The sequence below is a fragment of the Falco biarmicus genome, chromosome 4 (genome assembly GCF_023638135.1).
Source record: "Falco biarmicus isolate bFalBia1 chromosome 4, bFalBia1.pri, whole genome shotgun sequence".
NCBI lineage: Eukaryota > Metazoa > Chordata > Aves > Falconiformes > Falconidae > Falco > Falco biarmicus.
The window spans coordinates 107,255,503-107,273,690 of NC_079291.1; the positions used below are offsets into that span (position 1 = coordinate 107,255,503).

The 18,188-nt window shown below is 44.8% G+C and overlaps 1 protein-coding gene across 3 annotated transcripts in view; it reads left to right on the plus strand.

Moving 5' to 3' along the window:
• PRKCD (protein kinase C delta) overlaps nt 1-10,962 on the plus strand; it is a 67,832-nt gene extending 56,870 nt beyond the window's left edge. For 2 of the 3 annotated variants that reach the window (XM_056334348.1, XM_056334347.1), the window contains 8 exons: nt 1,369-1,502; nt 2,677-2,850; nt 3,418-3,509; nt 5,040-5,102; nt 7,625-7,763; nt 8,606-8,794; nt 9,075-9,203; nt 10,413-10,962. In XM_056334348.1, coding sequence (XP_056190323.1) covers nt 1,369-1,502; nt 2,677-2,850; nt 3,418-3,509; nt 5,040-5,102; nt 7,625-7,763; nt 8,606-8,794; nt 9,075-9,203; nt 10,413-10,571 — 1,079 coding nt within the window. In that variant the 3' untranslated portion in view covers nt 10,572-10,962. The remainder of the gene's footprint in view (nt 1-1,368; nt 1,503-2,676; nt 2,851-3,417; nt 3,510-5,039; nt 5,103-7,624; nt 7,764-8,605; nt 8,795-9,074; nt 9,204-10,412) is intronic. The other variant, XM_056334349.1, reaches the window with a different exon arrangement.
• Nucleotides 10,963-18,188: the final 7,226 nt, after the last annotated feature.

An 18,188-nucleotide genomic window follows, 5' to 3' on the forward strand; every position in this document is an offset into this window, starting at 1 on the left:
TTGTAATAAGCACTGTTTTAAAAAAAAAAAAAAAAAAAAAAGCATGTATTTCTTTTTACCTTCTCCCAGCCACACAAAATGCTTACGTTACAAATACCTGTTGTTTGTAGTCCATGAGCCTGCTCACCTTTCTGCAAAATGCTTGCCTTGCTCACCGCAGTGCAGTTCCCCACAATGGGACCGGGGCATGCCTCGCTAACCAGACGTGCGCTACACGCTTCCCTCCCTCCTGTAACTGAAATGCCGTGCGCGTTGTTAATTCCATCAATTTGTTCACAAACCATTAGAAACCAATGACAAGTGCTATCTGTTTGAGGATGTAAGTAGCCAAAATACTACTTGAGATTAAATGGCTGAGATAGTTTAAGTAGTGCCTGGAATCCTATCTCCACAGGTTCAGACTAAGGTTTTGTATTTGTTTTTTACTATTGCTAAAGAATTCTGGCATCGTATAAGCCTTATTTTTGTAACGGCTAACCTGTGATAATTTATGCAGAAATAAATGCAACAGTACAAGTAACTTTTTACCGGATGGAAATCACCAGGCTCAGTAAGAGATGATGGGTGGGTTTGGAGTGGTACAGGATTTTCTATATTCATCCATACGTTGAACTAATTCTGTTCAAATGCCCAGTAAGAAAATTATTTTTGTATTATTTATCGTACTTGATCCAGTTTGCTAGACAGAGGGGGGGAAAAAATCAAACTACTCTTGCAGAGGTGGTTTGGGTTAGTACTAAGTCAGGGAGCAGCTGCTGTGATTCCTCCCTGGGTCATCACAGATGCTGGGCAGCTTATGGGGCATGCACGGTATCATCTCATGATTATCATCAGTGTCTTGTTAGTGACCCAGCAGATCTATGCAGTGGAGGTCAAAAAAAAGTACAGTTAATAATTTTAGATATAATTGGGATTAACCTGTATGATCACGCTGCTGAGGCAGCATTGGGCATAAATCATGTTTTTATTATGGCCTCTCTGCTTAGGCTGAGGGACTATCCTCTTCTGCTAAAGGAAGATAAATAATTTGTTTACAAGCAATCCTTGTCAAGTATCTTTCTCTCCAAATTATGCCCTATATCTTAGTCATAGGGGAAAGTAAGGTCCTTTGATTGTTTCTGATACGGGGTTTAAGCAATACTTAGGCATTATAAAAATCAGATTCAATTCAAATCCAACACTACCAAGTATGCTTGAGTAATTTAAACTGTATTATAAACTACAGGAGTTGACCCTTATGTTTAGATTCACCAGTGTTCCAGCAGCGGATGCATTGAAATAGCATGTCAGTACTTAATTCTTAGCGGGGGATCTGAGTCATGCAGTATTTCTGTGTATATTGAACTTTAAACTCCCTGTTTCGATTAGCAGATAACAGTGAGTACGATAAACTCTGGGAGGGAAGCACAGCCAAGACAGCATCGCGAATTGCAAGCAGGAGGAAATTCAACATAGACAGCTTTGTCTTCCATAAAGTACTAGGGAAAGGAAGTTTTGGAAAGGTATGTAACAAACTTAATAGACCTTAAGGTGACTGCCTTGCTTGATCTTTGCAATGTGATGGGCTATTTCGATTAACCGTAAAGGTCTTACAGTGGCTTGGGTAGAGGTTGCTGCACCTCGATCCTGTGTTCAGTTTCGGGCCACTCACTTCAAGAGGGACATGTAGGTGCTGGAGCGTGCCCAGAGAAGGGCAACGGGGCTGGTGAAGGGTCTGATGCACAAACCTTTGAGGAGCAGCCGAGGCCACTGGGGTTTTTCAGCCTGGAGAAAAGGAGGCTCAGGTGACAGGGGCTGTAGGCAGGTGGGGTGGGTCTCTTCTCCCCAGTAACAAGCAACAGGACAAGAGGAAACAGCCTCAGGTTATGCCAGGTGAGGTTTAGATTGGATATTAGGAGAAAAATTTTCATGGAAAGGGTGGTCAAGCACTGGCACAGGCTGCCCAGGGAGGCGGTGGAGTCACCATCCCTGGAGGTATTGAAGAAACGCATAGATGCGGTGCTTAGGGACATGGTTCAGTGGTGGGCTCAGCAGTGCTGGGTGAACGGTTGCCCTTGTGATCTTAAAGGTCTTTTCCAACCTAAATGATTCCATGATTCTATAATCTTTTAACAGAATCAAATATAGCCTTCTTTGTCAAAGAAACTAGAAATTCATTGCCTGAATCTTATCTAAACTCAAGTGATTCATAATGCAGAACAACTTTTCAGGATTTAGTGTCGAGGCAGAGGAGTGGCCCCTCAGGCACCACAGTGCAAAGGGTTGGGGTTTCTTGCATGCTCTGTGTAGAGAGCACCTCCGTGCTCCAGCACAGCGGCAGGGGGAGACGTGGGGGAGCAGCATGACCTCCACAGAGCCTGTCCACGACTGTCTGTGAAACTACAGCTCTAGTGAAGGAACAGGCTTTACGTGCCTTCTGTTTATATGCTCACAAAACATTGACAGAAAAACTGCCCTGGAAGCTACTGTGCCTGTGTTCTGTGGTCCTTGAGCCCTGTCTCCTCACCTCTGTGCCTAACAACTTCACCTTCCCAAAACTCACTTATCTTTCCCATTTAAACGTTTTTCCTAATTGTCATTGCACCTGCAATAAACACCTTTGGCTATCCTTTACTGATGCCATCAGCAACACTCTTCCCTATGTGTGGTGTAATCTCATCTTCTGTTTTTCTGTAGGTTCTGCTTGCTGAGCTGAAAGGGAAGAATGAATTCTTTGCTATCAAAGCTCTGAAAAAAGATGTGGTGCTAATTGATGACGATGTGGAATGTACCATGGTGGAAAAGCGGGTACTCGCACTTGCGTGGGAAAATCCATTTCTCACACATCTTTACTGCACATTTCAGACAAAGGTAAGAAAAAGCCCATTGGTGTAATCAACACAACAGATTTACTCCTCTAATGGATGTTGTTAACAGCAGTCAAGTGAAAGTAACATAGTGCTGCAAGAATTAAATTTCCTTTTCTTGCGCTCTGTGCAATAGTTCACAGGCCTTGTGGAAAGTAAATATGAGCGTGACCCCCCACATACGTTGATGAGAACAGAATAAGATCAGAAAAACATCTATGCCATCTGGAATAAAGGGCAGTTTAATTTAAATCCTTGATCTGTGCTTTACCCTCGGTGAGGGGGAAAAAGGGTGACTCTCACAGGTAGAAGTCAGTAAGTCTATTTAAACATGTATTTTTATAAAGTCTAGAAACCCATAGAGTGCAAGACCAGCTATTTAGCTTTACAATACAAGACCAGGGTACTTGACTCTGTGGGAGCCTCATACACTCCTAGGGGTGCATGAAATAGATAAATACTTCAGGAGCAGAGCAAAATAGCTGCTCGGTCCCCAGCAGGCACGTCGCTACTTCATACGTGGCTGCAATAACATCCGTAACTTTTCCATTCTCTGGTTACTTGCAAACAGGATCATTTGTTCTTTGTTATGGAGTTCCTGAATGGGGGAGACCTGATGTTCCACATACAAGACAAGGGGCGTTTTGATCTCTACAGAGCAACGTAAGTCCACAACCCTTCATTCCTTATCTCCATTAATTATTTCGGTCTCTTGTGGTTTTACTACTTCTAGTTCTGCACCACTTACCCGCACTCAAGTTTCAGTGGCTGATGATTGAGAAGGTATTTCTAGGCACTGGTTGAATACAATGAAGAAGCTCACTTAATGATGTGTGGAGTTAGGTTTTCTTAACTTACATAGCAGTGTGGTGTTTTACTTTACTTTATGGGATGCTTGTACCTAGAGATGCCAAGTAAACTGCAACATGATTCAGCAATGAAAAGCAAGTAGTACATCTTCCGTGCCCTTTGGGACAGTATTTTTGTGGCAAAATTGGAAAACAGCATGAGGGGGGGAAAAAAAACCCCAACACATTATTTACTAGTATTGCTAAGTTGACATGATAGTATGGAAGGATAACCTGTACGTTCCCCAAGAGACTAATAAAGCGGGTCAGCACTTTGTTTAGCAAGTGCGATTGTGTCAGTTACCTACAGCTTAAAGATCACTGGAGCTGAAGACTTAAAAGATGCAAAAATACTGTATTATTGTTACTTTACCTATCGTAGTATTTTTAGGTTTAGGTCAGTTTCTACCTCTTTAACCAAAAAGCACAAGGGTTTTAATTGTGTCATTGAATGGGTGCATGCAAGACCCTAAAAGTAACAGCGCAGGGTAGCGGACCTACCTGTAAGCACCAGTGCTATTGTATAACCAGGCTGGAAAACTACTGCTGTTCCTGCGCACTAGGGAGCACTGGGTGGGATTGGATCAAGGGGTCTGGCATAAATAATGGCTAGGTAGCAGCCAGGGTCCTAGGTGAGGGCAAGCTCCCTTCCCACTCTCCCCAGCAAAAATCTGGACAAAGCCCCTCCAGCTTACCGGCATTCTACCAAAAATCTGTGCGTCTGGCAGCCTCTGTACCTATTTCTGAAGTTTTGGGTCAACATTCATTTTGCTATACAGAAGTGGAAATAGTTTTGTATTTGCTCAATTAAAAATACATTTCACAGGTGGGGAGAAACATTCTTACAGCATTTTCCTTCCTATCCTCTGGATTATCACCTCCCTTTTTTGAGGAGAATGCCCTTGAAGAGATGCTAAATTTGCAGTCTGTCTGCTGCAGCTGGGCAGATGCAGAGAGAGATAGGCAAGGTGTGTGCCCAGTCCCTCCTAAAGCAGTCCTGTGAGCACCGAGCTCCCAATAGCTGCCTTGCAAAAAGCATGTGTATATCACTAGAAATGTGCAAAGACAAAGGGACAGACAGCATTCCTCGTGGAAGTGGAATGAAGCCGTTAAGGCAAGTTGCTGTCTGTCCCCTCTGCTGTTTGGTATTAGATACTACAGATGCTTGGTGAGGGGATCAACTTGTAGATCGCAGCATCCAGCTATATAAATACCAATATATTTAAGGAAGCATACAGTACTTCTCACTCCATGAAGAGATGCTTACAGCAGCTCTTTTGGCCAGCTGCATTGACTATGTTTTAACTGAGCAAGACAGCTTAAAAAAATGTTTTGGTCTTTTCAGGTTTTACGGAGCTGAAATTTTATGTGGTCTACAGTTTCTTCACAGCAAAGGCATTATTTATAGGTGAGTACCAGCTAGCTCCAGTGTGGGACCTGTGAGTTCTCTCAGCCCTTTGTGCATCTCTGAATTACTGATTGATGTAACAAGTGCAAGCTGTCAGAGATGCGATGTAATTCCAAGGGCATTAACATGCCTGAGAGACATCTATATCGGTGTCTTTTCCTTGGCAACTAGAATGGTGAAAAGTTATTTATGTTACACAAAAGCAGTTTTGTTTCAGTTATTTTTAAACACTGCCTTCAGATTGTGGGTCTATTTAGTTTGGAAGCAAGGGAGAGGGTCCTTGAGGCTCTCTGTTCCTACTGGCCGTGTAAAAACCACTGAGGTAACAGTTGTCTGCTTTTGCCTTCTGCTGAAACCACAGCATTGATGCTTCTGCCTCACCAGGTTGAAACATCAGTGGCCAGATCCTGATCAAGTGGTTCTTGCTGTAAATACCCACACTGCAAGAGATGAGTTTATTGTAATGCAGTAGTACTCTCAATTTCCTTTCTCCAGCCTTTTCACCCCACCCTCATCTTCACAGCACCATTTAGTGTAACTACTTGCTCAGGTAGCTCTTACCTCTGTAACAAACAGGTACAAAGAGTAACGGCTGTGCGCTTCAGCACGAGTCACGCAAGGCCTTAGGTAAACGTGCCCCAAAATATCTGGTATTGTCCATCTCCCTTTATAGAAAGAAACAGGAAACACCGGTTGGGGCATCTGTCCTTTAAAGCAATTTTCTGAAGTTAAAAGATGAGTAAAATAGTGTCTGTAAAGAGAAAGAACGTTACAGGAATCCTCCTTGGTGAAGAAAGCTGATTCCTACAAGCCTGGCTGCCTCTCGGAGCAGACAGCCATACGCCAGGAAGGTACTCTGTGAGCCCAACCGTATTCCCACTGCCTCCTGCCAGTTCTTGTACAGGAAAGGATCAAACTTCAGGATATGTTGCCATCAGCACAAAATCCTTCCATCCCAGAGTTTCTAGAACATTTTTAGGCTTGCTGTTAAGTTTCCCTACATTAAATTAAAATGTTCCTGGAGGGAGATTTCACAGTATGCAATACTTTCAGAGAAACAGTGACCGTTTTCCAACAAGACACCAGCAAAACCAAAGGTACATTTTTTTTCCCCCCATCTCACACAGGATAATTACCAGTATACCCACAGAACCTCACCTGGAGCAGTTTTAGGTAGGCATTGTATGTAAGTGCATATCCCTACAACAGATTTTAGAACTTGTTGTAGCTAGGTAAGTGCAGTGCGCCATTACCGTGAGTATTTCCCATCTCAAATATACTCAGTTTACTCAGGTGAACAGCACCTGCTGTGCAAACACAGAAGGATTTACTACAGAATCATTTAGGTTAGAAAGGACCTTTGAGATCAAGTCCAGCCGTTAACCCCAGCACTGCCAAGCCCACCACTGAACCGTGTCCCTAAGCACTGTGTCTACGTGGTTTTTTCAACACCTCCAGGGATGGTGACTCCACCGCCTCCCTGGGCAGCCTGTGCCAGTGCTTGACCACCCTTTCCATGAAAATTTTTCTCCTAATATCCAATCTAAACCTCACCTGGCGTAACCTGAGGCTGTTTCCTCTTGTCCTGTGGCTTGTTACTGGGGAGAAGAGACCCACCCCCACCTGCCTACAGCCCCTGTCAGGCAGCTGTGGAGCACAATAAGGTGTGTGTCCCCCTCGAGTTTCCTTCTCTCTCCGGGTGTGCTCCGTTAGATCAGGGACTCGTGGTTTGAGCTTCAGCTCACCCTTGAGCAGTGTAAGAAGCCAATACTGGGGACTTAAGTTACCAAGGAGAAGACTGCCCTGTTCTCACATAAAATTATCTGCTCTATTCAAGTTGTTATTGGTAAGCAGAAGGGCTTTTTAGTTTCTCTTCAGCCTGCCCTCCCTGGTATGTGCTTTTGCAGCCAGATGGACAAAAACTGCATAACAGTCAAAGGGAGGGAATGTAGCTTTTGGAAACTGCTGTTAAAAAGTTCCTACTCAATTGAATAGTGTTGCTCTGAAAAAAAGATGTAACAGAACACCTCACAGACCGTGGCCACAGCACACGAACCCCCTTGCGCTGTAACTAGGAACAGGTAGCGTGGAAGTCAGGCAGGCTTCAAACACTCACGCTCCTGCCAAAGGCTCCAAGAAGCCAACAATCCTTCCTTTGAGCTACGGAGCTGGTGCACCAGTGCTGTGTCAGCTGGTGGGGCATTAGCTCACACCTCCTTCCAGAAGCAACAGAAGCACTGGGCGTGCTTTTGGATCTGAAAGCAAATGTTGAGGATTATAAGGTCACACGCTATATATATACCTCAGCCTCTCATTTACTCTGACAACGGAGAATTTTTCCCTTCTCCCTACCACCTTCAAAGCACAAAAGTACTCTTTTGTACATATCGTTTTGATGGATAATTATTTTCTTGAAAAGCCTCTTTGTATGATTAGGGTAGGTGTTTGTCAGTATGCATGTGAATGCGAAAATGACTCACTTGTCCTCGAAACATAACTTTTGTTTTTTAAACACTTTGCAGAGACCTAAAACTGGACAATGTGATGCTTGATAAAGAAGGCCACATCAAAATAGCCGATTTTGGAATGTGCAAAGAAAACGTTGTCGGTGAGAACAAGGCAAGCACTTTCTGTGGGACCCCAGACTACATCGCTCCCGAGGTCAGTATGCCACTGCCACCTACCGCTGCGATGGATTGAATACACTGATGTTGGAACGGCTGTTGTGATTAATCACCCTTAGTAGACTAACAGCTCAGAAATTCAGAAGTCTTAAGTAGCACAGAAAAAATATCCGTTAAATCAGAGTTCTCCGTAGAAGGTGCTTGAGATCTGTAACTATTCTATAACTGCAAGTTTAAAAAATCCTCTTTTTTCAAATGTTAAAACGTTCAGGTTTTGAACAGCTATTTGTCCCTTATGCCTTTACAGCTCACAGACACGTGGGGCTCCTGCAAAACAGATCTGTGTGCAGATGGTGAACAGACTTGTGCCCATGCAAACCACCAAAATTCCAAGCAAAAGCAGCTTCTAAGGAGAATCTCACTAAGTTAAAGTCCCAGTGTTGTATAGTTGGGTTTTTTAATCTGGTTTGCAAAACAGTCCAGCTAAGGTAGTTAGTTTCTAAAGCTATAAACAATGTCAAAGTCTGTTTGGTAGTTCTCTGCTTTTCATTGCTACTCGTTTCTCCCTGCATCTTGTAAAGTGACTAGAAAAGATGTTTTGCAAGTATATGGTTATTTAAAGTTAATGGAGAAAATGTCTGCGTGAAAGTGAAGACCTGTCCCCATTTCCACAAACAGCAGCCAAGGATAACACTACAGATGTGCATCGGTGCCAACAACTTTTCAAATAACTGGATTTCCACATCCCCCCACCTTCCACCACCCCCCATACCCTAGTTATTAAAGATTCTCTTCTCTCTTAAAATCCCTTCTCTGTTTTTTTGGTATACATTGCTGCCTTTTCCTAATTACTTGTATTTCTTTCTTCTGTGGAACAAGATCCTGCAAGGTTTGCGGTACACGTTCTCTGTGGACTGGTGGTCATTTGGGGTCCTGCTGTACGAGATGCTTATTGGACAATCCCCTTTCCATGGGGATGATGAAGATGAATTGTTTGAGTCAATCCGAGTGGACACCCCTCACTACCCACGCTGGATTACCAAGGAATCAAAAGATGTATTAGAAAAGGTAGGACTGATCAACCAGTGGGTCATGGCACTGTGTGTGTCCAGGAAGGGAGAAATCTGGGCTTTTAAAAGGAGCTGTTTTTTAGCAAGAAAATTGTTTTTCCAAAGGGAAAGCCAGATAAGATGAATTACTAATGGTCCGTTTACCGTTAGCAACTTTATTCAAGTTGTTACTGCTAAGAACTTGTTGTAGCTGTACTTTCAGCAGTACACCCCTCATTCTTCCACTGCCACCTACCTTCTGAGCAGGTGTAAGGCCTTACCAGTGTCTTCTCTTGCAGCTATTTGAAAGGGATCCAACAAGACGACTTGGGGTCACTGGGAATATCAGAGACCACCCTTTCTTCAAAACCATCAACTGGACGGCGCTAGAGAAGAGGGAGGTGGACCCTCCTTTCAGGCCGAAAGTGGTACGTGGGTTATTCCTTGTTCTGAGGCAGTATCGCAGATGTCAGCCTAGGGGCAAGGGGCGATTTCTCCAACTTGCTCAAACTACCCTACTGTAATTTTCTCCTCACAGTTATGTTTCACATTTATAAAATGTCTCAAACCCCATTGTTCTTGGATGGTTCATGGTTCAGTTATAAAAAGGGGCACTGTGTTCCTCCAGCTGCCCTGAAGTCTTCCTATTAAGACTGTGTTCCTATAGTCTCTCAAGGAGCTTCTTTACTAATACAATCTTCAGGAAAATCAGTTCTGGTACTCATTCTCCTCAGCATTACGAATGTTGATAGTTTCTTGCATTTTTCCTCTTCTGTAATGCCACGCCTGCAGGCTTTCTGTACAAGCATTAAATCTGTGCGGTTTCAAACTCATCCAAGAGTCTCCAAGTAGGCAAAGAGATACATTCTCTACACTACTGACCTTACAACTATTTATAATGTTCATGCCTAATGTTACCTGAAAAAAACACCTGAAGAACAGACTGTTTACTCATGGTCTGTATCATCATGGGCTGCTGCTGCTTTGTCTCACCTGGTTAAAAATCCAAACCAGTTTTCCTCCACCCTGTTACTGGTACAAGTAAAATGATCAGGAGGCAACACAGCCTCTTTACGAAGGTACTTATGTACTTGATGGAGGAGAGCTGTCCCTTTCAAGAAGAGAAGGCTTCATGTTCCCATAGAAATGGGAACTCCGGAAACACAATGATCCTACAGACAGTAACCTCTGGAGGTTCAGAGTGTAAAATATGGTCTTTAGTAACATGAATTTTTATGAAACACGCACAAATATTTTATCCAGACACAAAGCACCTGCAATAGAGCATCGCTTCCTTCTCTGAACAAGTACAGACCAGAAAATGCTTTCAGGAATTAGAAATCCTTGGTTAACAGCAAGAAACGTTGGGCTTACATGTAACTGCTGCATTGCTTCTGTCAGTAGCCAGTCTTTGGGTAATTCTGTGAAACCTGACCTGGTGCTATTTGTTTTCAACTAACAATAAGCAATTCTCCAGTTCTCATCTTAGAGTGGTGTTAAAATAGGCAAACCCTATATCATTCTGTAAGGGGGAGGGACAGCGGGAGCTCAAGAAGTAACTTCCTCAGCTTTTGTGTCTAGCAATTTGTTCTAGAAGAAATGACAAAGTTTTTCTCTATCTTCCCTCTGTTTAACAGAAGTCAGCAAGCGACTACAACAACTTTGACAGAGAATTCCTGAGTGAGAAGCCAAAATTGTCTTACAGTGACAAAAACCTGATTGAGTCCATGGATCAGTCTGCATTTGATGGATTTTCTTTTATTAACCCTAAATTTGAACAGATCTTAGACAAATAAGCCTCTGAACAGAGTTGGACTTCAAAGCAGGGTTAAATGTTATAAACCGAAAACTCACAAGTGCTATGTGTTCTGCATTGCAACTACGTCGATACTTCGGAATACTACACTGTAGTGTGATTAATTATGTCCAACTGCTGACCGATTGGCAGTGTTCCTTTCTGCATGGTTGGGTTTAAGGTGTGTGAATCCTGTGCATTATTTTCTCTATTTGGGAAAATGTAAATTCTGTCTGGTACTTGAATTGTAGTTATGTTTATATATATATATATGCTGTATATTTTGCTTGAGAGAAGACATTGGGGAACAGATGATGTCTTTTTAAAACAGTGTTTGAGCCCTTGGTTCTTTTATTTGTCTTCAATTAAAAGAAAGTTACGTTAAACTTTCATTCATGGCTTTATGATTTTTTTTTTTCTGGTAACATACAATTAAACACTACAGTAAAAAAAATCCTGTAAGCCTTGATCACTTACAAAAATAACACAAATATTTTAGGAGGATTAAACAAAATCAAGAGTTAGGCAAAAGCAGATTCATAGTGTAACAGTAGCTGTTGTGGGGAACCACTCAGTGCTGTTCTTACTGCTTTCCTTTTATCAAGCCCGTCTTTCTCAGCAGTCAGGCTTCACTGGTCACGCTGCACCTTCGTCCTGAAGCAGTATAAGCATAAGGTAGAGGCTGACTGACCTGCAGCAGCCGCAGCACACTGCCTGGGGATGTTGGTAATAGAAATATGCAGCATGATCACAGCAGCTTACCAGGAGAAAACCATCAGGTAACAACCCCAGGGAGCACTAGTGCCACTTGCCTGGTCCACCCCAGAGGAAGCATGCTTAGCTGCCCCACACAAAATCTTTCTTCTGGTTTCATTTGTTTTTAATGCAGCACCTGTGACAGCTTCTACTTGCTGTAAAAAGGGCTCAAAACTAGATCCTGCTTTGTTGCAATACATACTTCTGAATTTTGATTTTTAACCATTAACGAGAAAGAAAACCCAATGTAATTACTGCAAGGCTCCTATAATAGCAATTGCTTCTTCAAAAGCTTTCTGCATCTTGTAACACTATTGCAAAGTATTTTTTTTTCCTCAATCACTGAGCAATCAAAAAAAAAAATGTACTGGTGAGTGTCAGTTTGTCCAACAGTTACACAAGGCTACAGAACTCTCAGCCCCCTATAGCTTTTGGGTAGTTTCAGACTTAATCCTGCTGAAAGAGCAGGAGAAAGCTGTCACACACCAGCCACCTACCCCCAGTGAGATGTCATAGAGACAAAAAAAAAAAATGCTGCCTTTGTAATTCTTCTAGAGAACAGCTATAGCTTATTGTATTATTGTACCTTATAGCTCAAGTAATGCCATCTAAGCACGCAGCAGCTTGAGGCTGGAATAGTCAGAACACAGACGGGGTTTGCTTAGTTACCACCACACACTCTTAGACAAGCCCCTATCAGAGGGGGAACAGACAGTGTCCTGCCAGCTGCTGCCAGGGAGAGCAGCAAACGTGGCTGTTCTCCCCTTCAGGTACCCTGCCAAGTCATTCCTGGTTTGCCGTTTCTCACCAGGAGGTTATACTGCTCTCAAAGGCCAGCGTGGGATGCTCCTACCCAAGCAGAAATGCTGTTCTATGGAAGAAGTTATAAACGTGGTTGCCAGCAGCACTGGGTATTTGGACAGCAAGAAGCTGTTATAATTACAGAAAGTAGTAATTGTTGCTTGCAGGAGCATTTGCTCACTGCACGTGGCTGTTTTGCTGCAGAGTAACAGGTGCCAAACCTGCTCAAGAGGGACCTCAGGCTTCACACAGCCACTCTTTCAGCTGGCATGTGACTGACCTACCTGGAGCATCTCCTGCTGCCACACGCACACCTCCCAACAGCCCCGCTGTGCTCGGCACCAGCAGAGATAGGGGATCGCTCCTCCTCAGCAGCGCCGGTCTCTTTGGCCATGGGCGTTACATTAACTGCACCACCTGGACGGGGAACTGCCCTGCCAGGGATATTACCTCATTAGAACAACCAGCAGCAAAAGCTCCGTGGGTCATACAGCTCTGTGGCACTCCCACGGCGCTGGCAGAGAGCAGACAGGCTCGCTCAAGCATTGCAGTCTGAGCCATCCTCGTTCGACTGGGAGATGGCAGCATGGCAGACTCGTGTCCAGAAAGCAGTCTAAAAGCTCTAAAACAGATCACCTCTCCCACGAACACGAATACACAGTAGAGCTGAAAACAAACCCCCCCTCCTTCCACCCAGCAGATACAAATGGTTACCACCTGAGGGTACACAGTGATCAGCAAGACATGAAAATGTGAGTACACAGTTCTAAACCACAAAGTAGTAATTAATTGTGTCCTTATTCTTCAGAACGACAAGTACGCCTGCAAATGTACTGTCCCCTACCTAACCTATACGTGCGGATTTGTACTAGAGGGCAGCATTTTGCTGTTTATTTCCAGTTTTTTCAAGAAAGCAGCAGCATTTGGAAGACAGTGTAAGAGCAGCGGAGCTTTGAGAGTGTGGACCACATCTTAAAATACCAATTACCAGATTAAATTAATAAAGTCCCACCGTTCCGCAAAGCCTCTGTTGAGAGCACTCGCGTTTATGTCCGCATGGAGCAGCTGAACCTGACTGATCCCTGCCCGGATGAGGCCAGTGCCTGCACGCAGCCATAAGCCTGGCTGTCCGTAGTGGGACACATCGACCGAGCAGTGCATCTCTCCACCATCACTCTCAGCACAGTAAAACTGACATTTTTCTGCTTTTCTTCTGATAAGCCTGGAGGTTTACTTTTTTTTTTTTTGAGGGGGTGGGAAGTAAAAGTAACTCTGAATTGACAACCACCAGTTACATCTGGCAACATGTTTAGTGGTGGGGGTGGGCAGTAACCTTTCACTAGGGGTGGCAGAAAGCTTGGCTTCCATTTCCCCACCACGCCTGATCCACCTGATGCACCAGGGCACAGAGACACAAAGGCCTGGCGATGCAGCCCACTCTGGGGAAGAAAGTGGCTGTGCCCAGTTCTGGTGCAGGTTCAGGTTGGACCAATCTTGGAAGCTATCCTAACCCAAAATCCATAATCTTCTTTAGCTAATTCCATAGACTTATCAATTCTATCAAGCATCTTGAACGGCAAGTTTCATAAAGCTGCTAGCTCGGAAAGAGCAGGATTTCCTCCACGGCTCTGTCTCTTGATTAGGAGATCGTTCCTTACTGCAAGCAGACATTGCTTTTTCTGAACTGATCCCAAATTATGTTTGTTAAAACCTATAGTTGAGCCTCATGGTGCAAAGAGAAGATTCATTCCTTAGCCAGAAATATTAAAGAACAAATTAAACACACACCAGTTATTTTTCTACTGCCAAAGTTACTTGTCACTTTATAATACACAATGCTCTAAATTACATACAGAAATTTCCTCCTTCTCCTAAAAAAAAATAATAGAAGTCAATGTCTGAAAGCAGAATATTCATCCTCTGACTTATTTTACTGCAGTTTTAAGCTTCTATATCTTCACTGTATACTGGGGGGGGGGGGGGGGGGGGGGGGGGCGGGCGGGGAAGCCCGGTAAGTAGCTACTGAGATTGATTTCTGGAGCTGTTATTTAATTGCCGGGGTTTTTTCAGCACTTAATACAACATAGCCAGTAGGGAACAGTCACATTTTGTGTTCATTCATCTGATTACGGAGAAAAAGTCATTTCCTATTGCCACACACCCAGCGGGGGATTAGCCAGATTAGCAGGGTCTCAGCCATCAGGCCCTCACCCACCCCCCATCAGTCTCCCCGCAGTCCTCCAAGCAGCGAGGTGACGGCATGGCCCCACCGCTGCACCCCAGCCATCGTGGTGCCACCACCCGCAGCCCCTGCCAGCTCCCCTGGCCCCACAGCCAGCGCTGCTCCCGCAGAGCCAGGAGGCAGCCAGGGGCTGAGGAAGCCCTCCTCGCCACGGGCACCGAGGAGACATCGGCACCGACAAGCCGGAGGAAAATTACGTCTACCTGGAGTCATTTATCTGGAGCTTTGTTTAAAAGGAACACGAGGCAGATGGGGACAGTGTAAGTCCACGGTGAGAAGTGAATTAGGTTAACAAACAAGACGACAATGCTGAGCTCTGTTCTCCAGGGAGCAGGTTAATATTCTTATCTAACAAGATGTCCCTTTAGTGATAATACACTGGAATCAATTCAAAACCATATTAGTATAAATAAGGGGTAGCTGTTACCAGAGGTCAGTTTAAATGTCAAAGCTCTCTATTAATGTGAATTCATTAGTATCCTCATCCCTGGATGTGTATACATAATTTGCAACTAAATTATTTGGGGGCTTTTTGCTAGACACAGCCCCGACCTGATGCTGCAGTGCTTTTACCCCCAGAGAACCAGGCGCGGGAGGCTGCGGACCTGGGTCTCATCTGAACCATTGCTAAGTACCACGGTACAGCAACTCCAGTACGTGATCATGCAAAACCTCCTTTAAAAGGCAACGGTTATCTGCAGAGAGAGTAAGGAGCGAGAGATCAGAGCTCCGCTGCATGGCACAGCCACAAGAAATTACACCGTGTCTCTCTGTCCAGAGATGGAGAATGCCACTTACAGAAACCGCAGCAAATCTGGCGGTCATCCTCCACCCATCACAACGTCTGCAGCTTCCTTCTAGAGGCAGGCAAGTTGATGATAAATAATCCATAAGCATATTAAAGTGTGTCTTTTTCCTGAGCTACAAATAAAGCTGCCTGCAGGATCTGCTTCCCCAGGAGTAAATGCCAAGGAGAAATTTAGGGAAAACAAAGGGAGCTGGTTAATTGAATGATGCTCACATCCCTCAACAGACATGATCCTACAGAAAGGGGCATGCAGTCCCAATCTGGCACTGTTTACAAACATAATGCAACTGGCATCATTTCAATATTGTCATAACAGGTGAGCACCCGTATAGCCTGTGGAGAAAATAGCATTTTTATTGACTGACAGATTGCAATACTACATTACATTGAATACGTTCCATTAAAAATGGGGTGAGCCCTGCCTAAAATATGGCACTGCGCAAAGGTTAGCGGTACAGGGGTCATATTGTTATCAAGGTCAAGGCTACCCTGTAAAGCTTTGCTGGAGCAGCTATGTTCATCATGAATGTTAAATAAATAGATAAATACAAATTGTATCTCAAAGCCAGCTTAGCTCTGCCAGGGGAACCCCTAGAGGAGGTACAGATACACTTCTACCAGCTGAGTTGAGCTGTCTGAGGAAACAGCGTAACAAAAGCAGCATCTCTACCTGTATCTTTACCGCAGGGCGCAGCCGACATGCAATGCCAGCACAGCTGCTGCAGCAGCGCAGCTTCCACAATGCATCACCCGTGATGCAAACTGCATGCATGTGCGTGTGTACATATAGATAATGCGTATCTGTATGTACATACCCTGAATCTCAAGTCCCAGTTCCATCTGTGGCCAAGGCTTTTGGCTGCTCCTGGGGCACGCACAGAGCCCAGCAGCTCCCGACAGTGGTGACAGTCACTCCACCTGCCTTCATTCTACACTTCTGCCTTGCCTAAAACCAGATCAATGAGGTACAAAACAGATGACATGCACGTCTAAACTGGATGCTTCAGCACTGAAGCTTTTGGGGGGATTTTAATTATCTGAATAATCTGCTAATTATACATCTTGCTTTTCTCACTTTGAAGGCTTCGTGACTGGCATTTGTTTGCCCCTGACTTCTGCACTAAGCTCCCATTTCTACAGCAACCAGTGCTCAAGCACTCATCAAATATTTATCAACTGTCCTGGCTAACCAGGGAGGTCCTGGTTGATTGGAGGTTAGCAAATGTGATGCTCATCTACAAGAAGGGCTGGAAGGAGGATCTGGGGAACTACAGGCTTGTTTGTCTGACCTGGGTGCCAGGGAAGGTGATGGAGCAGATCATCCTGAGCACCATCACACAGCAGGTACAGGGCAATCAGGTGATCAGGCCCAGTAAGCATGAGCTTATGAAACACAAGTCATAAGTTATCACAGCACTCTCAAAACTAGCCGGCTGCAACAAGGCTTTTACCACCCCATCCCAGGCTAACTTCAATAAGTAACTCCCACACCTTGCCCCTGCACAGCCACCAATCCCCCACAAGGTTTCAAAAGTTCATCTACTTGCCGTGCTGTTTCTCAGTTCTCTTCAGGTCAGCCCACCCTGCTTCTTGTCTCTGCTGCATCTGAGTTCTTCCTTCTCCAGCTCTCTCCCAACCAGCCTCTCCTCATCTGGGCCCCCCGCTTCTCCTGGGGGCTCTCCTTATCCTTCCTATATCCAAGGCACACTCTCTCCTCCCTCTACTTCTTCCAGGTCCCTCTTCCTCTAATGCTCCTCTTCATCCCCCTTAGAGCTATTTAACTGCTTAGCAGGAACCAGCCACAGCTGCACATTATCCACATCAGCCAGCCCACCGCCCCTGAAGCCAGCCCACAGCTGTGTAATATCAATGTTAGTTAACCTGCCTTCATTCCTCTAGAAGTCCTCTACAATAAGTCAAAACATAAAGTCAATGAAACAAAACATAAGTCAAGCAGGTCCTGCTTGACTAACCTGATCTCCTTCTATGACACAACGAGCTGCCTAGTGGATGAGGGAAAGGCTGTGGATATTGTTCACCTGGACTTTAGTAAAGCCTTTGACTCCATTTCCCACAGCATTCCCCTAGAGAAACTGGCTGATCATGGCTTATGGATGGACATAAACTTCACTAGGTTAAAAACTGGCTGGATAGCTGGACCCAGGGAGCGGTGGTGAATGGAATTAAATTTGGTTGGCAGCTGGGCACACGTGGCGTTCCCCAGGGCTCAGTATCAGCAACAGTCCTGTTTAATATCTTTATCAGTCACATGGATGAGGGGATCAAGTGCACCCTCAGTAACTGTGTAGATGACAGCAAGCTGGGGGGGAGTGTAGATCTGCTTGAGGGTAGAAAGGCTCTGCAGAGGGGTCTGGGCAGCCTGGACCAATGAGCCAAGGCCACCCGTATGGAGTTCAGTAAGGAGAAGTGCCAGGTCCTGCACTTGGATCACAACAACCCCACGCAGCACTACAGGCTCAGGGAAGAGCGGCATTGCTGTCTGGGTCCAAATCAGTTTGCCTCACACCCAGCACCAGTTGTTGTAGCACAGACAAACTAGCAAGCTGCAATAAGGCTTATATCATTAGTCAGATTCTGCCATCCATGCTGTTTCTCCATCCTCCAGAAGCCAGACCACACTGATCCTTCTCCAGACTCCTCCCACCCCCCCCCCGGAGCTATTTAACCACTTTGCAGAACGAGCTACAGCTGCACATCATCCATGTCAATCAACCCGCTGCCTTTGAAGCAAGGCCACAGCTGCGTGTTATCAATGCTAATCAGCCTACTGCCTCCATTCCTCTACAGAGTGGCTAAAAAGCTGCCCAGTGGAAAAGGACCTGGGAGTGTTGGCTGAATATGATCCAACAGTGTGTGCAGACAGCCAAGAAGGCCAACAGCATCCTGGCTTGTGTCACAAATAACGTGGCTAGCAGGACTAGGGAAGTGATTTTCCCCCCTATACTCAGTACTGGTGAGGCTGTACCTCAAATACTGTGTTTGGTTTGGAG